Source organism: Hemiscyllium ocellatum, chromosome 15, assembly GCF_020745735.1.
Source record: "Hemiscyllium ocellatum isolate sHemOce1 chromosome 15, sHemOce1.pat.X.cur, whole genome shotgun sequence".
Lineage (NCBI taxonomy): Eukaryota > Metazoa > Chordata > Chondrichthyes > Orectolobiformes > Hemiscylliidae > Hemiscyllium > Hemiscyllium ocellatum.
Window position 1 is genome coordinate 57,285,799 of NC_083415.1, and position 20,214 is coordinate 57,306,012.

The 20,214-nt window shown below is 44.0% G+C and overlaps 1 protein-coding gene across 1 annotated transcript in view; it reads left to right on the top strand.

The window, feature by feature from the left end:
- The window catches only part of LOC132822846 (N-terminal EF-hand calcium-binding protein 1-like), a 142,639-nt gene that overhangs the window by 108,624 nt on the left and 13,801 nt on the right, over positions 1-20,214 (top strand). Inside the window, exons 7-9 of the mRNA XM_060836219.1 lie at positions 4,657-4,778; positions 16,261-16,340; positions 18,684-18,737. Coding sequence (XP_060692202.1) covers positions 4,657-4,778; positions 16,261-16,340; positions 18,684-18,737 — 256 coding nt within the window. The remainder of the gene's footprint in view (positions 1-4,656; positions 4,779-16,260; positions 16,341-18,683; positions 18,738-20,214) is intronic.

The window sequence follows — 20,214 nt, forward strand, 5'->3', positions numbered from 1 at the left end:
TCCACATCCATCAAAGTTTTACTTGCACATCCACTAATATCATTTATTGTATCCGTTGCTCCCGATGCGGTCTCCTCTACATTGGGGAGACTGGGCGCATCCTAGCAGAGCGCTTTAGGGAACAACTCCGGGACACCCGCACCAATCAACCACACCGCCCCGTGGCCCAACATTTCAACTCCCCCTCCCACTCTGCCGAGGACATGGAGGTCCTGGGCCTCCTTCACCACCGCTCCCTCACCACCAGACGCCTGGAGGAAGAACGCCTCATCTTCCGCCTCGGAACACTTCAACCCCAGGGCATCAATGTGGACTTCAACAGTTTCCTCATTTCCCCTTCCCCCACCTCACCCTAGTTCCAAACTTCCAGCTCAGCACTGTCCCCATGACTTGTCCGGACTTGTCCTACCTGCCTGTCTCCTTTTCCACCTATCCACTCCACCCTCTCCTCCCTGACCTATCACCTTCATCCCCTCCCCCACTCACCTGTTGTTCTCTATGCTACTTTCTCCCCACCCCCACCCTCCTCTAGCTTATCTCTCCACGCTTCAGGCTCACTGCCTTTTTTCCTGATGAAGGGCTTTTGCCCGAAACGTCGATTTCGCTGCTCGTCGGATGCTGCCTGAACTGCTGTGCTCTTCCAGCACCACTGATCCAGAATCTAGTTTCCAGCATCTGCAGTCGTTGCTTTTACCGTTTACATCTACTGACTGTCAGTGCACACTTTATGATTATCAAAACCCGTTACTGTCTTTTACCTCATGTCAATGATAATGACCAGACAAAGTGATACTGTTTTGATATTTTCCAGGTACACTGAGGGCACCTCCCCTGTTCTCCTTTACAGTATTGCAATGGGATCCTTAACATCCACCTGAAAGCCCTGGGATGGGGAAGAGGCAGCCTCAGTTTACAGTGAATGTGCAGGAGGGCACCTCCAACAGTGCAGCACTCTCTGAGGACTGTTCTGGTGTGTCAGTTTAGATTCATTTAATCCGCAGTCCCTTCAGGCATTTTTGTTTAATTTAACATTTTTCTGATATCTCATTGCCAAGTTGGGAATGTCAGATCTGTATAATCTATGCTCTGGACTTAAAACCCTGATTAAAAAAAAATGCTCAGCTTGCACTCAGCTTATGGGAAAGATAGGTCTCTTTCTAAACCATTTTCTAAAAATCTGTCCAGGCCTATTGTGCAGGCAAGAAGTGAAGTAGTATTTTGCATCATCCAATTTTGCCACATCAGGAGTTTCACTATATTGGTATTGGCTGCTCTCCAACACTTGAGAATAACTTAAGTGGCTTGATACAGATGGTTGAAGTTGAAATCTCGTGGGCATTGATTCAAAGAAATACTTTGATCCTGTTTTTAAGGATATGCATTAGGGAGTCACTGACAAGGCTAGCATTTACTGCCTATAGCTACTATCCTGAGGGCAATTAAGAGTTAATTGGGTTGGGTTGCTGTGGGTATGGAGTCACATGTAGGTAACAGGTCCATAAGTGTAGCTTCTCCAAAGGATAGTCGTGAGCCAGGTGGGTTGATGTATGACTCTATGATTCTAGGAGAAAGTGAGGACTGCAGATGCTGGAGATCAGAGCTGAAAATGTGTTGCTGGAAAAGCGCAGCAGGTCAGGCAGCATCCAAAGAGCAGGAGAATTGACGTTTCGGGCATGAGCCCTTCTTCAGGAATGAGGAAAGTGTGCCCATCAGGCTAAGATAAAAGGTAGGGAGGAGGGACTTGGGGGAGGGGCGTTGGAAATGCGATGGGTGGAAGGAGGTTAAGGTGAGAGTGATAGGCCGGAGTGGGGGTGGGCGCGGAGAGGTCAGGAAGAAGATTGCAGGTTAGGAAGGTGGTGCTGAGTTCGAGGGTTGGGATGAGACAAGGTGGGGGGAGGGGAAATGAGGAAACTGGAGAAATCTGAGTTCATCCCTTGTGGTTGGAGGGTTCCTAGGCAGAAGATGAGGCGCTCTTCCTCCAGCCATCGTGTTGCTATGGTCTGGCGATGAAGGAGTCCAAAGACCTGCATGTCCTCGGTGGAGTGAGAGGGCGAGTTGAAGTGTTGAGCCACAGGGTGGTTGGGTTGGTTGGTCCAGGTGTCCCAGAGGAGATTCTAGTGCTTGTACAACCAGATGTACCTCATAGAATTTGAATTCCCTGATTGGGGCTGTTAACCTGGTCCAATCAGGGAACCATGGCTGACAGATATTAACAGGAGTGTTATAAGCACTGCCGCATTTAGGCAGTAGTGTGGGGGTAATGGGGAAAAAATTTAACAGGAGTGTTTGGGGTTCTGGTCACTCTGAGAACTCTGAGGGAGTTGGTCAGTGTCAAGGACTCTCCACGGGTAAATAGAGGGTGACTTGGTGATGGGATACCAGCCTCTGTGGACTTAGTTCATTTGCCATTAGGCTAGTTTTTAATTCCAGATTCTTACTGGATTCAGATTTCACCATGGTGGGATTTAAATGCTATGATGAGTACATGAATCCACATCCCCAAAACGTTAGCCCGGGGGTTGGGATTACTAGTCCAATGATATTATCACTACTCTGCACTGTCCCCACAGGACAACCTCAGGGAAATAGATCTGAAGAGTTCCAGCTGAAGAGCTAGCATCAATGCTGGATTGATGGGCCGAGTATCCTCCATCTACAAGGCAACTTGTTTGATCCGAAAGGAAATGTTACATTATCTGGCTGTTTCAGCTGCAACCCTCAGACAATTCAAATTCGGAATATGATCCGAAAACTGATTATTAACCTGTGGCTGAAGTGAAATGATTGAAGTGTCATAGAATCATAGAGTCATACAGCACGGAAACAGACCCTTCGGCCCAACCAGTCCATGCCGACTATGATCCCAAACTAAACTAGTCCCACCTGTATGTGTTTGGCCCATATCCATCCCAACCTTTCCTATTTATGAGCTTATCCAACTGTCTTTTAAATGTTGGAACTGTATCCGTATCCACCACTTCCTCTGGCCATTCATTCCACACACGAATTACTCTCTGTGTAAAAATGTTGCTTCTCATGTCCCTTTTTCAATCCTTCTCCTCTCACCTTGAAAGTATCGCCACTAGTTCTGAGCTTCTCCATCCTGGGGAAGGGACCTTTGTACCTTACCTATTACCTATGCCCCTCATGATTTTATTAACCTCAGTAAAGTCATCGTTCACCCCTAAGCTCCAGTGAAAAAAGTCCCAGTCTTTCCAGTCTTTTTTTGTATCTCAAACCCTCCATTCTCAGTGACATCCTGGTAAATTCTTGTTCATAGTGCCTGTAAAATTGAGAACAGAAATCAGACCTAGCTTGCTTATTAGAGGCAGGAAGTTAGTTGATAGAGAGAACCCAATAAACTGCATTTTTATCAAAATACTTGAAGGTGCATCGCAAATTCAGGACTTTCTCATGTGTTTTCATGCCAATCAATGTACCTTTTCAGGTGCAATCTACTTCTGATTCGGTTGTGCCGGCACCATGGACCGGCACCATGGACTAACATCTGTGTTGTGACAGCATTTGTGTAGTCAGCTAAAAATAAAAGCAAGGTACTGCGATTGCTAGAAATCTGCAATGAAAACAGAAAGCTCTGGGGAAATTCGGCAGATCTGGCAGCATCTGTGAAGAGAGAAAAGCAGAGTTAACACTTTCCATCTGATATCTCTCAGATCGGAGAGGATCACATTGGACTTGAAACGTTAACTCTGTTTCTGTCTCCATGGATTCTGCCAGACCTGCTGAGTTTCTCCAGCATTTTCTGGTTTCAAGTAAGTGGTGAGGACTAGTCGGAGCAAACAGGACCTGCTGAGATGGTAATCCTGATAATGTGAAGCTTACTAAAGGAAATGATCCAGTGATGACTCTTGAAGATTTCACTGTACCTATGATCTTTGAAATGCAGCCACCATTATGTGCATAACAAGCTCCCAACTACAGCGATCAGTTATGGACAGCACAGAAACCGACCCTTTGGTCCAACTCATCCATGCTGACAAGGTATCCTAAATCAATCTAGTCCCATTTGCCAGCACATGGTCCATATACCTCTATCCATATACCTGTCCAGATGCCTGTTAAATGTTGTAATTGAACCAACCTCCACCTTCACCTCTGGCTGCTCATTCACTACACTCTGCATGAAAACGTTGCCCCTGAAGTCCCTTTTAAATCTTTCCCCTCTCACCTTAAACCTATGTCCTTTGGTTTTAGACTCCCTTACCCTGGGGGACAATTGTAGGGTAAGGGAGCGGGGTTAATTGGATAAAACAAGGGAGTAATGTTGCTAATGACCGGTGAGTCCAGAACCAGGGGGTTAGGCCATTTAGGACTAAGATGAGGAGAAATTTCATCACCCAGAAAGTGGGGAACCTGTGGAATTCTCTACCACAGAAGGTGATGAATGCTAAAACATTGATTATTTTCAAGCAGGAGATGCAGTTCTCAGGGCTGAAGGGATTGACGAGGAGAGAGCAGGAACAGGGGACTCAATTGGATGGTCAGCCATGATCATATTGAATGGTGTGGCGGACTTGATGCATTGAATAACCTAATCCTGCTCCTATTTTCCATTTCTATAGCTCCTTCCCGCAGCACAGGATTGATGGGATGTATGTGTGATCCAATGATTCTATACTGTGCTCACTTTCACAGGCAGGAGCAGGATATACCTGAGGACCCGCCGGTCCATCGCCCAGGGAGACGATATGGTCGCAGAACTCAGAAGAATGTCTGCCTGTCCCCTAGTGACCCGTACTCGGGGATCCTTCACTCAGGTATTTAACAACTCACCCAAACTCCCGGAATTAAAACAGTCGATAATACTTTGGCCGTAAGAGCTTTCTAGATCAGCCCAGCACACCTCAGACTCACCAGAGTCTAAATCAGTCAATTCGCCGAATTTTCACACAATGTGAAATGTGAAGTAATGTGTTGGAGAAGGTTTAGGCAATGGGAATTGTATGGCTTTGAGAGGAGTACAGGAACAGATGGGGTGAAGGTCGACAGGTCTCCGAAGTTGGCTTGACAGGTGGTCCAAATGAGGAAAGCCTTCGGAAAGCTGAAGCAAAAAGGGACTGAGGAGTCCTCATTCAGGATTCACTGAAGGTTATTGTGGAGATTGAGTTGGCAGTTAGGAAGACAAAACAATGTTAGCATTCATTTCAAAAAGGTTAGAATACAAGAACAGAGATGTACTGTTAAGCCTGTATCAGGCTCTGCTCGGTCTGCATTTGGAATGTTGTGAGCAGTTTTGGGCAATTTATCTAAGGAAGGATGTGTTGGCCTTGGAGGGGATCCAGAGGAGGTTTATAGGAAAGATCCTGGGGATGAAGGGCTTGTCATGTGAGGAATAGTTGAGGACTCTGGGTCTGTTTTCCATGGAGTTTAGAAGGATGATTGGGATCTGATTCAAACTTACAGAATACAGAGAGGCCTGGACAGAGTGGATGTGGAGAAGCTGTTGCTACTAGCAGGGGAGGCTAGGACCCAGGGCACAACCTCAGAGTGAAGGGATGGCCCTTTAGAATTGAGATGAGGAGGAATTTCTTCAGCTGGAGGGTGGTGAATCTGTGGAACTTGTTACTGCAGAGCGCTGTGGAGGCCAAGTCATTGAGTGTACTTAAGACAGAGATAGATCAGGTCTTGATTGTTAAGGGGGTCAAGGATTATGGGTAGAAGGCAGCGCAAGGTTGAGAAACATATCACCCATTGTCAAATGGTGAAGCAAACTCAATGGGCTGAATGGCCTAATTCTGCTCCTATATCTAATGATGTAATGGGCAGAAAGGCAAGCTGAGAAATTAAGTCTAGGAGGTGGGAGAATTTCCTGGAACAATACAAAACTGGAGTACTGCATCCAATTGTGGTCACTGAGTTTTCGGATTTCTGTAATTGTATGAGAGTGGCTGCAGAAAATGTTGCCTGGACTGGTGAATTTTAATTATGAGGTTAGATTAAATAGACTGGGAATATTTTCTTTGGAATGGATGGGACTGTGGGAAGTGCATCTGAAGGGGTTAATATTGAGAGGTGCTGTAAGCACCACTCTCTACCGTAATTTTACATTGAGGAGTGAACAGAACAGCAAAACAAAGGATTGACGGCTAACATTTAGTCCTCGTCAGTCTTTTTGACAATGTCCATCATGCCATTGTAGTCTGTAAGTTGTTGCCAACATACAATGGTTTTAAAGTGTTGACAGCATCGCGGAGGTCAATAGATACTTGTCAGACAAAGGAATCAAGGTTATGATAGATCAGAATGTGGAATTTGGAACATAAACAGATCAGCTGTTGAAGAAATTCCCCAGACTCAGACCTTAGCATTGACAAACTTTATTGTAGGATATCATGGGAAGCACACGTTTCCTTCGAACGGACTGGTGCAACTCCAAAGCATTCCAGGTCACCACGTGTTTATTTAGTCCGAGCTGACAGTTGCTCAATCAGACACAGAACCACAAAATAGTCACTAGATGGCCTACATGAACATACACCAGACAGAGTTGAGGTCTTGCCAAGACTATATATTAATGCGCTATTGTTCTCAGACCTTGAGTCAATGCACACTCCATTCACATGCTGATTAGCAGGCGTCTACAGATAAACAGTTCATGAGTTACGTGGGAAGAGCAGAATTCCTCACAGCCAAGGCCACCCAGGGCAAGGGGCCATGCCAAGGCTAAAGCAGCACATTAATTTGGACCCCATCTACCACCCTCTGAGAAAAAGAACAGGATATGACATAACCAACACAGGAAATGACATCACCAACCCACGGAAACCTAAACACATAAATAGAAAGCGAGACATAACATCAGCACTTCACTGGAGGCTCACTGATGCTGTTACCTATGGTGACGAAACGTCTGAAAATAAACCCTCCAGCTCAGCAGGCAAACTTACATCCACTGCAAAACACATTAGTATTACAAATGTAGTGTTGGAGGCATTAGAGGCAGTTCAAAGGAGGTTCACAAGATTGATCCCAGAGATGAGGGGTTTGTCATATGAAGAGAGATTGAATAGTTTAGGCGTATACTTGCTAGAATGTCGAAGAATGAGGGGAGATCATATTGAGGTGTTCAAGATGATAAAAGTTGTGGCTAAAATAGACAGGGAGTGGATGCTTCCTTTTGTGGAGTATTCTAGGACGAGATGTCATAGTCTTAGGATAAGGGATAGCAAATTTAAAATCGAGTTGAGGAGATTTCACCCAAAGGGTTGTGAACCTGTGGAATTTGCTACACCAAAGTATGGTGGATGCTGGGACAGTGAGTAAATTTAAGAAGGAGTTAGACAGATTTTTAATTGCTAATGGGTTGAAGGGATATGGAGAGAATGCAGAAAAATGGTGATGAACATATCAGCCATGATCGAATAGCAAAGCAGAATCGATGGGCCGAATGGCTGTATACTGCTCCTATATCCCTTATGAACTTATGAAGTTATAATACAGCAAGCTGAATGATTTCTGTTTGGGCATGGCAGACCCACAACAGACTAACTATCAGGCAGAGTCACAACATTGTATACATGGACTGCTTAAACGCGAACTCTCCTAAACATAAGAGACACACACAACAAACACAAGTGATTTGTCAAAAAATATTTATTTGGCTTCTTAGAGCTTCTGTTTTGGGAATCAGTTAGCTCAATTGGCTGGTCTGCAATATAATGTGACACCAACAGCCTGGATTCAATTCCTGGACCAGCTGAGGTTACAACGAATGGCTCTCCTCCTCAACATCCCTCCCTCCACCCCATTTGAGGTTCAGTAACCCTTAGGTTAAACACAGACACCAGCTTCTAGTACACTAGGACAATAGAGACCTTCCCTTTGAGAGCTTTAGGAGATCCTGTGAAAGAGACGAACTACAAGTTTTATATTTAAGAAACAAGAAGTAAAACAGATTCTGGCTACATGAGTTGGTGTTTTATTTCAGTGGATTCAGTCCAGTTAAAAAGGAGTATCAGTTCAGTACAACATGAAAGTCAGCAACAGCTCTATGCAGCTACTGCCACCTGGTGGATTTGAAAAAGACATTACATTCAGACAATCCCATTAAATCCAGGATTAAATTACAGGTGCTGGCCTTAATCAAGTATCTTCGGGTAAAAAATGAGGTCTGCAGATGCTGGAGATCACAGCTGAAAATGTGTTGCTGGTTAAAGCACAGCAGGTTAGGCAGCATCCAAGGAGCAGCTGAAAATGTGTTGCCACATCTCCATCACCCCTCCCCCAAGTCCCTCCTCCCTACCTTTTATCTTAGCCTGCCTGGCACACTTTCCTCATTCCTGATGAAGGGCTTATGCCCGAAACGTCGAATTTCCTGTTCCTTGGATGCTGCCTAACCTGCTGTGCTTTAACCAGCAACACGTTTTCAGCTTAATCAAGTATCTACTTTACAAATGAATAAGGAAGCTGGAGACAGGAAATAAACATAAATAAACAATTGGGAGTCAGGTTTAAAGATTCTCTCTGGGGAATTATCATGCAGCATTATAGATAGGTACGCCTGGTTATCAAAATTAAAGTTTAAAATCACAGAAAAGAGCCACTGCAGTCCATGAGGTGTAGAGACATCCACAGTGCAGTTAGGAGGGGAGTTCAAGGAGTTTGACTCCATGGTAGTGGAGGATCAGCGATTTCAGTCCAAGTCAGGATGGAGGTATTCCCATACATCTCTTGCCCCTGTCCTTCTCAGTTGGCAAAGTTGCATGTTTTTGGAAGGTGTTATTGAAGGACCTTTGTGGAACTATCGCATTGCATTTTGTAGGTTGTTCTTGCCCCTATCTTGTACCTTCTGAAATTCCCTCCTCAACCTTCTGCACCTCTTTCTCTCTTTGAAACAAAGCTTGGTAGTTAACTGTCAGTTGTCATTAACTGGTGCATTTTCCATGCCAATATCTCAAACAATCACAGTTTAGTTGCCAACCAATTAGCACGCTCCTCTCATCTAATATAAATGGTGTATATCCTTTACTTTGGCATTTCTTGTGGATTGTGTACAAGATGCAAAACATTGACAAAATGTCAGCAATGCCTAAATATTGAAGACTTTCTTTGAAATCCAACTCTTTGACGTAACTTGTGATCACCTGACTTAATGTGACATTGTTAGATTTCGCTGTGAAGCCCCATGAGACATGTTTACTGTCAAAGGGCTATATGAATGCATATTGTTGTTGTTATCAAAGGAAGTAAATCTATGTGTGATAGAGGAGGGATAAGGAAGAGAGAATTATTTACCTTCTTGTCTCAGACTCTAGTTTTCTGTGAGTTTCCCTCACCTTCAGTTGGACTGATTTAGCAGTAGGTAGACCATTCAACCTTTAAATAAGGAAGGTGAATTATGAGTTATGACTGTGAGGAAACAATGAATGGGAAAACATTCCCACCAACAACAAAAACAACTTGCATTTGTATTGTGCCTCCATCATATTTAATTGTCCCATGGTGCTTTGCAGAGGTGTTCATCAAATAAAATCTGACACTGAAGCCACACAAAGAGGGTATTCATAAATCCATAGAATCCCTACAGTGTGGAAACAGGCTACTTGGCCCAACCAGTCCACACCGACCCTCTGAAGAGTAACCCACCCAAACCCATTCCTCTATATTCACCTGACTAATGCACCTAATCTACACCTCCCTGAACACTATGGTTAATTTAGCCTGACCAATTCAACTAACCTGCACATCTTTGGTCTGTGGGAGGAAACCGGAGTACCCGGAGGAAACCCCATGCAGACACGGGGAGAATGGGAATATTCGAACATGAGGGTAAGAGCATGGCAGAGGAGTTAGATTTTAAGGATTTGAAGATCATAGCTTTTGATATGTTTGCTGATGTCATCCTTGGTCAATGTTTCTCATCCAGGATCTTATAAAACATTTACAGTGCAGGAGGAGGCCATTTGGCCTCTCGGGAGAATTCTGGTTCTCTGAACATTATGCCTTCGTGTCAATCTCCCGCCCTTCCCCCATAATCCTGTTCTTCATTTCTTTTTAAATGACATTCCAATGCCCTCTCGAATGTCTCACATGAATCTGACTCCCACCACACGTCCAGGCAGCACATGCCAGAGCCAGACAATACACCGAGTGAAAAAGTAATTTTCTTCTCACATTACATTTGCTTTTTAAGCAAAATGCTTCAAACCCTTCTCTTCTGGTTCTCGAATCATCTGTGAGCAGGAACCATCCAATCTGTACAGACCCCTCCTGATATTGAAAACACCATGACTTTTTCTCTTGGATTTCTTAATGTCTCACAGCGCCTGAGACCGGGGTTCAATTCCCGACTCAGGCGACTGACTGTGTGGAGTTTGCACGTTCTCCCCGTGTCTGCGTGGGTTTCCTCCGGGTGCTCCGGTTTCCTCCCACAGTCCAAAGATGTGCGGGTCAGGTGAATTGGCCATGCTAAATTGCCCGCAGTGTTAGGTAAGAGGTAAATGTAGGGGTATGGGTGGGTTGCGCTTCGGCGGGTCGGTGTGGACTTGTTGGGCCGAAGGGCCTGTTTCCACACTGTAAGTCTAATCTAATCTAATCTAATCTAATCTCTAAGGAAAACTGTCCCAACTCCTTCAATCCATTCTGTTAAGTGAAATATCTCACCTCTAAACCATTCTCTGCTGTGCTGGCTCAAATGCATATATACTAGCACAGGCTTGGATGGCTGAAGGGCCTACACTTCTCTTTTGTTGTTTTGTTCTATCCTTCCAATAATGTGGTGCTCAGAACTGTACTCCTTCTGAGATCTGAGTTGAGAGTGTGGTGCTGGAAAAGCACAGCAGGTCAGGCAGCATCGAAGGAGCAGGAAAATTGACATTTCAGGCAAAAGCCCTTCATCAGGAATGAGGCTGGGAACCTCCGGGGTGGAGAGATAAATGGGAGGGGAGTGGGGCTGGGGAGAAGGTAGCTAGAGTGTAATGGATGGATGGAGGTGGGGATGAAGGTTATAGGTCAGAAGGGAGGGTGAAGTGGATGGGTAGGAAGGAAGATGGATAGATGGAACAGTTCATGAGGGCTGTGCTGAGCTGGAAGGTTGGAACTGGGGTAAGGGGAGGGGAAACTAGGGGGAGGGGAAATGAGGAAACCAGTGAAGTCCACATTGATGCCATGGGGTTGGAGGCTGAAGGTGAGGCGTTTTTCCTCCAGGTGTTGGATAGTAAGGGAGTGGCGATGGAGGAGGCCCAGGATCTACAAGTCCTTGGCAGAGTGGAAGGGGGAGTTGAAGTGTTTGGCTGGGGGTGGTGGGGTTAGTTAGTGTGGGTGTCCTGGAGATGTTCTCTGAAGCATTCTCCTGAAATCCACCCAGCGTCCAATATAAGTTCACCACACCTTCCCTGCTCTTTGCGTTATTGAAGCTTAGAATTTTTTTCTTTATTCATTCACAGGATGAGGGTATCACAGGTTAGGCCAGTATTTATTGCCCATCCCTAATTGCCCAGGGGGCAATTAAGAGTCAGCCACATTGCTGTGGGTCTGGTGTCACTTATAGGTAAGGATAGCAGCTTCCTTCCCTGGAGGACATTATTGAACCAGATGGGTTTTTCCAACAATCAGCAATGGATTCATGGTCATCATTAGACTCTGAAGTTTATTGAATTCAAATTCCATGAGCTACCATGGTGGGATTCGAACATTACCTGGATCAATAGTCCAGCTGTAAGGCCACTCAGCCAACACTTCCCCCAGAATACCTATGCATCATGTGATGATGTTGTCACTTGAAAAGGTCATTTTGTCCTGTCATTTTTTTGAAGAGAGGTTGTAAGGCAGAGGTGGTGACCGGCTACTGAAGATGACTTGTGTAAACAACTTGTGAGGCCTTGGGTGTTTTTTTTTTAAATACCCTGAATGGATGTGTCTAGCTCTCACAGGTCCAGATTTCTGGGTTTTGGCTTTTTCATTAACATCAGAAGCTCTTGGAATCTCAAAAGAGTTGGAAGTTTCAGTGAAGGTCTGTTGGCTGCTCCACTCTCTAAAGTTTTTTCCTCCTGGATAGGAGAACCACATGTGAGAATCTGTGTCTGAATTTGCCTTTTTGCCAAGAGATGTTACTAATTTGGAACAGTTCATTCAAACTGTATCTATTATTCGATTAAGTTTTCTAGCAGTTACTTTTTCATTTCTCATTCTCCTGTTGTGTTCTAACTATACTGCTTAAATAATTGTGTTTTTGCTTAATGTTGATTACTTTGACCAGTCACATTGCATTTGGAACACGGCACTTCACATTTGCCTTTAAAATAGGAAAATGTTAGGGTCTAAGCTACCTTCATAAAATATATTGAGGGGCTGGTCCATAAGAATTATGAACTGCTCTTTAGTAACTTCTGCACATTTATGCCCAGCTCTCTCTCTGCCCCTGAACACCCTTTAAAATGGTACTGTTTGTTTTATGCTGTATTTCCATTTCCTTTTACCGCCTTACACTTCTCCTCTTTCAACTTCATTTGCCACCATTCCACCCACTCCACCAACTGTTTAAGACTTTTTGGAGTTCTACATTGCCTTCCTCACAGTTTACAACGCTCCAAAGTTTTAAATCATCCACGTGGTTGGAATTGTCCCCTGCGCACCAAGATCCAGATCATTAATATATATCAGGATAAGCAAAGGTCCCAATACTAACTGGGAAATTCCACCACAAACCTTCCTGCAACCCAAAATAAAACCCCAAAAAATTGACCATTGTGTCTGTTTCCTATTACTCTACCAATTTTGTATCCATGTTGCTACTGCCTTTCGTTCCCTGGCACTATATCGATTATCTAAAGAGTGATCCATTTGCAACACATCAATAACATTCCCCACCTCTTTGAAAAACTTCAACAGGATCATTAGAAATGATATTCACTTCACAATTCCAGGACGGTTCTTTCTCATTAACCCATATGTTTTCATGTGATTGTTAATCTTATCCTGAATAATAGTTTCCTGGTGTTTTCCCATCACTCGAGTTAAACAGACCGGTCTGTAATTGCTGTGCCTATCTTTACAACCTTTTGTTTTTGAACAAGGCTGTAATGTTTGCAGTTCTCCAGCCCTCTGACACCATCCCTGAATCAAGGGGAGATTGAATGATAATTGCCAGTCCATGTGCAAATTCTACTCTCACTTCCTTCAATATGCTTGGTTACATCTTCCTGGTGCCTTATCAATGATTAGTTTCGACAGCTTATCCAATGCCACCTCCTTATCAATCTTAAACCCTTCTAGTTTCCTCCTCTGTCACCATGATCTGGGCAGCATCTATCTTGTAATACAGATGTAAGTTATTCATTTTAACATCTCAGGTATACATTTTTTTAGTCCTTAATCAACTTTACTCCTCCTTCTACCACCCTTTTACTATTAGATTAAATGCCCTACAGTGTGCCTTTCGGCCCAACAGGTCCACACCAACCCTCCAAAGGGTATCCATCTCACCTGCCCTCTGTACCTAACACCTACGGACAATTCACCTAACCTGCGCATCTTTGGACTGTGGGAGGAAACCGGAGTGCCTGGAGGAAACTCAAGCAGGCACGGGGAGAATGTGCAAACTCCACACAGAGAGTCTCCCAAGGCTGGGATTGAACCTGGGACCCTGGCGCTGTGAGGCAGCAGTGCTAACCACTGAGCCACCGTGTCACCCTCAAATTGATGAGTCTTTAGAAGAATTTGGGACCTCCCTGTCAGTTGGTTGCCAGTCTTTTCTCACAATCCATATTTACTTCTCTTACTTATTTTTTCACTTCTCTCTGAGCTTTCTGTATTCCTCTTGGTTTTCAATTCTATTTTCTCCCTGACACCTGTCATAAGCACATTTTATCTTTTCTGACTTAATTTTCATTGATATATCCAGAGAGCTCTGTATTTGTCTGCTCTACCTTTGCCTTAGGAGGGAGTGTACCTTGATAATTCCCATTTCATCTCTTCTTTAACAGTAGCCCATTGCTCAGTTACTGTTTCTCTCGTCAACCTTCACTTCCAATCTATCTGGCCCAGCACTGCTGTTGTCCCATTGAGGTTAGCTCCCCACTAATTCACTGGATTGACTGATATTATTTTCCATGATCATCTTAAACCAATGAACACTGTGCGGTAAATGTTCCCCTCTGCCACTTGACCTACGTGGCCCACCTCATTCCCAAGAACTTGGTCTAGCAGAGCCTGCTTGCTCCACCTCCACCTCGAACAAACTCTCATGAATACAATCTAGGAATACCTGCCTCTTATTTCCCCTTACACCACCATTATTCCAGTCTATATTTGGGTCATTGAAATCCCCCATTCTAACTACACCATGATATTTACACATATTTGTAACTTCCTTAATTTTTCCTCTGTCATTCCCATTAGTTGGTGATCTATAAATTACACCAAACAATCTAATTGCACTTTTTAAAAAATTCCTTGGCTTAAACCAAATTGATTCTATCCTTAAATCCTCTGGGATGTCCTTTTTGTCTCCTGTTAACCAATACGCCCCCCATTCTTTCCTTTCCTATTTTATCTAAACAGCTCGTGACCAGAAATATCCAGCCTTTCCTTCAGCCAGGACAATGTTGTTGCCACAAGATCATATTTCTGTGGGGCTTAATTTTTGTCTCTCCAGTTGTGACCATTCACCTGTAACAGCGTCTCCTCCTGTTCCTGCAACATTACCTCCAGAATTGTCCAAACACCGGGTTTCAGTCACTCCTGTCTCTCATCTACAATCAGCTTTCCAAATCCATGCCCACTTCCATCCAGAAGGACAAGGGCAACACCACATTTTGCAAGATCCCCTCCAAGTCACTCATTCTGCCTTGAGGTCTTCGAACTGTGCAGTACGGAAACAGAACCTTCGACCATGCTGAACAGATATCCTAAAGTGACCTAGTCCCATTTGCCAGCATTTGGTCCATATCCCTCTAAATTCTTCCTATTCATATACTCATCCAGATTTCTTTTAAATATTGTAATTGGACCAGCCTCTACCACTTTCTTTGGCAGCTCATTCCAAACACTCACCATCCTCTGCATGAAAAAGTTGCCCCTTTTAAATCTTTCCCCTCTCACCTTAACCTATGCCCTCTAGCTTTGGACTTCCCTACTCTGGGGAAAAGACCTTGTCTATCCATGTCCCTCCATGATTTTATAAACCTTTGTAAGGTCACCCCTCAGCCTCTGATGCTCCAGGGAAAACGGCCCCAGTCTGTTCAGCCTCTCCCTTTAGCTCAATTCCTCCAACCCTGGCAACATCCTTGTAAATCTTCTCTGAACCCTTTCAAGTTTCACAACATCCTTCCTACAACGGGGAGACCAGAATTGCACGCAGTATTCCAAAAGTGACCTGGCCAATGTCCTGTAGAACTGCAATGTAACCTCCCAGCAAATATATTCAATGCACTGACCAATAAAGGCAATGGAAACAAACACCTCCTTCATAACCCTTGGAAATATATCATCATTCCTTCACCATCGCTGGGGCAAAATCCTGGAATTCCCTCCCAAGTGGCATTGTGGGCCAACCCACACTATATGGACTGTAGTAGTTCAAGAAGGTAGTTCACCACCACCTTCTCAAGGGCAGCTAGGAACAGGTGAGAAATGTTGGCTTAACCACCAATGCCCACAGCTACAAGTAAATAAAAACTAATTTTAAAAAGCTCCTGGACAGCATTATGTGACAGCATATTGAGTTCCAGCTGCACACTGGTGGTGGCCAATTCTACTACACCTGCAAATGTGTTGCTGGTCAAAGCACAGCAGGCCAGGCAGCATCTCAGGAATAGAGAATTCGACGTTTCGAGCATAAGCCCTTCATCAGGAATGTTGGATCCAAATTTTGTTGGTTCGAATGTAGATGAAGGGCTTATGCTCGAAACGTCGAATTCTCTATTCCTGAGATGCTGCCTGGCCTGCTGTGCTTTGACCAGCAACACATTTGCAGCTGTGATCTCCAGCATCTGCAGCCCTCATTTTTTACTCGAAGAATTCTACTACACTTCCACTATCACTGATGTGAAAAGTATGACAGAATGATGTGAACTGAATTCAAAATAAAATTACACAAAATACTTAGAAAATGGAACAGGGGTTCAATTCGATTCTGTCTTTGTGGGATTTAGAGGGAGATAAATTGATGGTTCAGTGGGCAGTTTTGAGAGGAATACAGCATTGAGATTTTACAACTGTGGACTTTACCCATGGCCAAACAAAGCGTTTATGATATGACTGTAACCAGAATGACCTTGTGAATGATTCTTTCTTCCTTAGGTGTCTGTGTGGAACCAGAGAGTCAGTGGGTGACTCAGGTTAACAGATTACAGCAGCTGATTGACAGGTTGGAGTGCAAGGTACAAAGCTGTCATTCATAGAATCAGGCCATTTGGCCCTTCAAGTCCATACCAACTCTCTGAAGAACATCCTACCCACACCTACCCATCTACCCTGTCCCTGTAACCCTGCATTTCCCATGGCTTATCCACCTAACCTGAATATCCCTGATGCATTCAATGGTTCTTCAAAAGGGAAGACAATCCGATTGTTTACTTTCTTCTTATTTGTCATTTCCAGTCAATGTGGTACTTTTTGAAAGGCTGCAATGTTGGAACCGCAATAGCCATAGACACGCAGCGGGCTCCAAAAGGATATTGATAAAATTCCTATAGTGCAGATAGAGGCTATTCAGCACATCAAGTACCCACTGACCCTCCAAAGGGGAGCATCATCCCAGCATTCCCCATGGCTAATCCATCTAACATCCTTGAACACGAAAGCCAATGTAGCATGGCTAATCCACCCGAACCTGCATATCTTTGGATTGTGGGAGGAAACCAGAGCACCTGGAGGGAACCCGCGTAGACATGAGGGAGAATGTAAAAACTTCACATAAATAGTCGTCCGAGGGTGGAATCAAACCCGGCTCCCTGGTGCTGTGAGGCAGCAGTGCCAACCACTGAGCCACCATGCCAAACTCCTTGCCACTGGGGATTCTAACGATTTTTTTATTCTAAGAGTCAGAGAATGGAGGTTAAATATAGTTATTCAAGGAAAGCACCATGTCAGGAAAGAGTAGTTTGGCCAGAGGCCACTTTTCAGAGCTTTGTATGAAAGGACAATGTGCACTTATTTTGTGTTCCATTGTTTTGATTATAGTGTTACAGACACCAATGTACTTAAACTGACTCATCAGTCAAATGACTTGCTATGTCTCGGAAGTTATGACTTTATATCTAAGGGGCTACTGAGGGGGTAACCAACGAGGGGGTTACCGTGATATAAGGTAGAGTGGATGAAGAGAATTTATATCCTTTTGTGTGGGTGGAAGAGGGGCATTCCACAACACAAGAAGTCATCACTTTAGGGTGAGGTTGTTTAGCAATAAAATCAGAGAGCCGAGTAGGAATCTGGAACTTGCTCCACCAAAAGGAAGTGGCTGCTGAATCAATGGAACTTTTTAAGTTTCAGATAGAAATTGTTTTGTTTGGTAAGGGTATTAACAGATAAGGAGCTCAGACAAGCTCCTTACAGAGCTTACAGACAAGCTGAATTACAGAGAAACTGTGATCTAATGAAACAGGTTTGAGATAGGGCTGGGTCTGAGTAGCTGATACCTGATCACTGTAGGAGGTTGAGGGGTGACTTTATGGAGGTTTATAAGATAATGAAGGGTATAGGTAAGGTGAATAGCAAAGGTCCTTTCGCTAAGGAAGGGGGTTTCAAGACTGGGAGGGGGGGCATATTTTTAAGGCGAGACAAGAAAGATTTAAAATGGACATGAGCAGCTTTTTTACACAGAGAATGATTTGCCTGTGGGATGAACTGCCAGAGGAAGTGGTGGATGCAGGTCCAGTTACAACATTTAAAAGACATTTGGATAAGCACAAGACTAGGAAAGGTTTGGAGGGATATGGGCCAAGCGCAGGCAGATGGGACTAGTTTAGTTTGGGAACATGGCGTGGACTGTTTGAATCAAAGGGTCTGTTTTTGTGTTGTATGACTCTATATATCTCAGGCTATTCTCCAAATAAACCTTTCAAAGATGTTATTACACACCTGTGGAACAGGAGGGATGAACCTGAGCCTCCTGGCTCAGAGATAGGGACATCCCACTGTATCACAGGAGCTCTTGATCCAAACTGTAGGCTTGGGATTGACCTGATTTCTCATCAAGAGGGGAGGCGATGACCTTGTGATATTATCAATTCAGAGACCCAGCTTCACATCCCACCATGACTATTGGTGGAATTTCATTTCAATCAAAATATCTTATAAGAATCATTATTGGACAACCCCACTTGGTTCACTGATGCTCTTTGGGAAAGGAAAGTGCTTTCCTCATCAAGCCTACATGTGACTCCAGACTCACAGCAATTTGGTTAATTCTCAACTCCCCTCTGGGTTGGACCATAAACGCTGGCCTAACCAGCAACACCCTCACCCCATAATTATGTTCGAAAAATTAGCTGATTAATTGAAGGTGGGAAGAAGGAGTGTTAACAAAGATTTAGCTTGTTAAACAAATGTGGTGAATCCTGTGACTGAGTGCTGAAGTTCATTTGGCAGCTGTTATGAGATGTTTGATGCCGTTCAAAATAGATAACACTGCATTCTCTCACCAGGTTATGTATGAAGTTTCACTGAGCCTTATGTTTAACTGATTAAATAGCGAATCTTTTTTATTATGTTTACTGTAGACCCCAAGACTGGAGCCCTTAAAGGAAGAAGTCATTGAGGAAACCACTAATTCTGTAAGTCTACAGCGAAAGCAGCTGACTCCAAGAAGCTCGTTTTATAGATTCGCTGATGTTGTCTGACAGAAAGTTCTAGAAATATGTCAACATGTAAAGGCAGGACCAACCTTCCACTGAACTGAACCAAATGTATGGAATTCACAAGAGAGGCAAAGATTTGTGGAGTTACAGGAAGGCACTAAATTTAGTCACGTTAAAATGCAGCATGTGAAACATGAATGTGATAGTTATGGAGATAAATCCTAAGTTATCACCAGCAGGTATCCACACAAACCTCAGACCTGACAGACTCAGTTGGCATAATGTGATCTTTGATTTGATTTGATTTATTGTCTTGTGTGTTTATTACAAATACAGTGAAAAGTGTTTGTTTAATGGCGCCAGTCTCCAGCGCCATCTTAAAATGCAGAAACTAAACCAAAACAGCCAGAAAAATAAAACAATAAAGTTCACTTTATAGTCTTAGCTCAATAAAGTTAGGTGGTTACTCATTAAAAACTGGTCAAGTTGGTGTTCAGGAACGAGCGAACAAGACTGTTCGTTGATCATTCATGGGGTATGGACTTTGCTGGCTGGACCAGCGTTTATTGCCCATCCCTAGTTAACCCTTCAAGAAGTGGTGTGCTGTCCTCTTGAACCGTTGCTGTCCATTGGTGTAGGGAGACTCGCAATATTGTTATGGAGAGAGTTCAAAGATTTTGACCAAGTGACAGTGAAGGAACAGCGAAATATTTTCAAGAGGGTTGTAAAAGCTGGGGCTTCTTCTTGGAGCAGATGAGATTTATTCAAGGATAAATTTGGTTAAAGCAGACAAGAAATAACTGTTCCCATTGGCTGGTGGTACAGGAGGAATATATATTTAGTATTTTGGGCAAGAGACACAGGTGATGTAGAATCCCAACAGTGTGGAAGCAGGCCATTCAGCCCATCAAGTCCACACTGACCCTATAAAGAACATCCCACTCAGACCCACCCCCTACCATATCCCAGTAACCCCACAATTACCATGGATAACCCTCCTCACCTACACATCCCTGAACACTCTATGGGTAATTTACCATGGCTAACTCACCTAACCTGAGCAACTTTGGACTGTGGGAGGAAACTGGAGCACCCAGAGGAATTCCACAAGGAGAATGTGCAAACTCCACGCAGTCAGTCACCCGAGGTTGGAATCAAACCCAGGTTCCTGGCAAGAAGGTAAGAGAACCCAGCTAGCTGGCTAGATTGAAGAGGCTGGAGTTCTTTAGAGAACAGAAGGTGCAGAGGAGATTTGATTGAGGTTTTCAAAACAGTAAGGGGTCTGGACAGTGGGGATAGTAAGAAACTGTTCCCATTGGCAGATGGTTCCAGAACCAGAAGACACCAATGTGAGACGAATGACTGAAGATCTAAAGATGACGTGAGGAAAATCTTCGTCATACAGCGAATGTTTAGGACACGGATTGCACTGTCTGAGAGTGTGGTGGAGGCA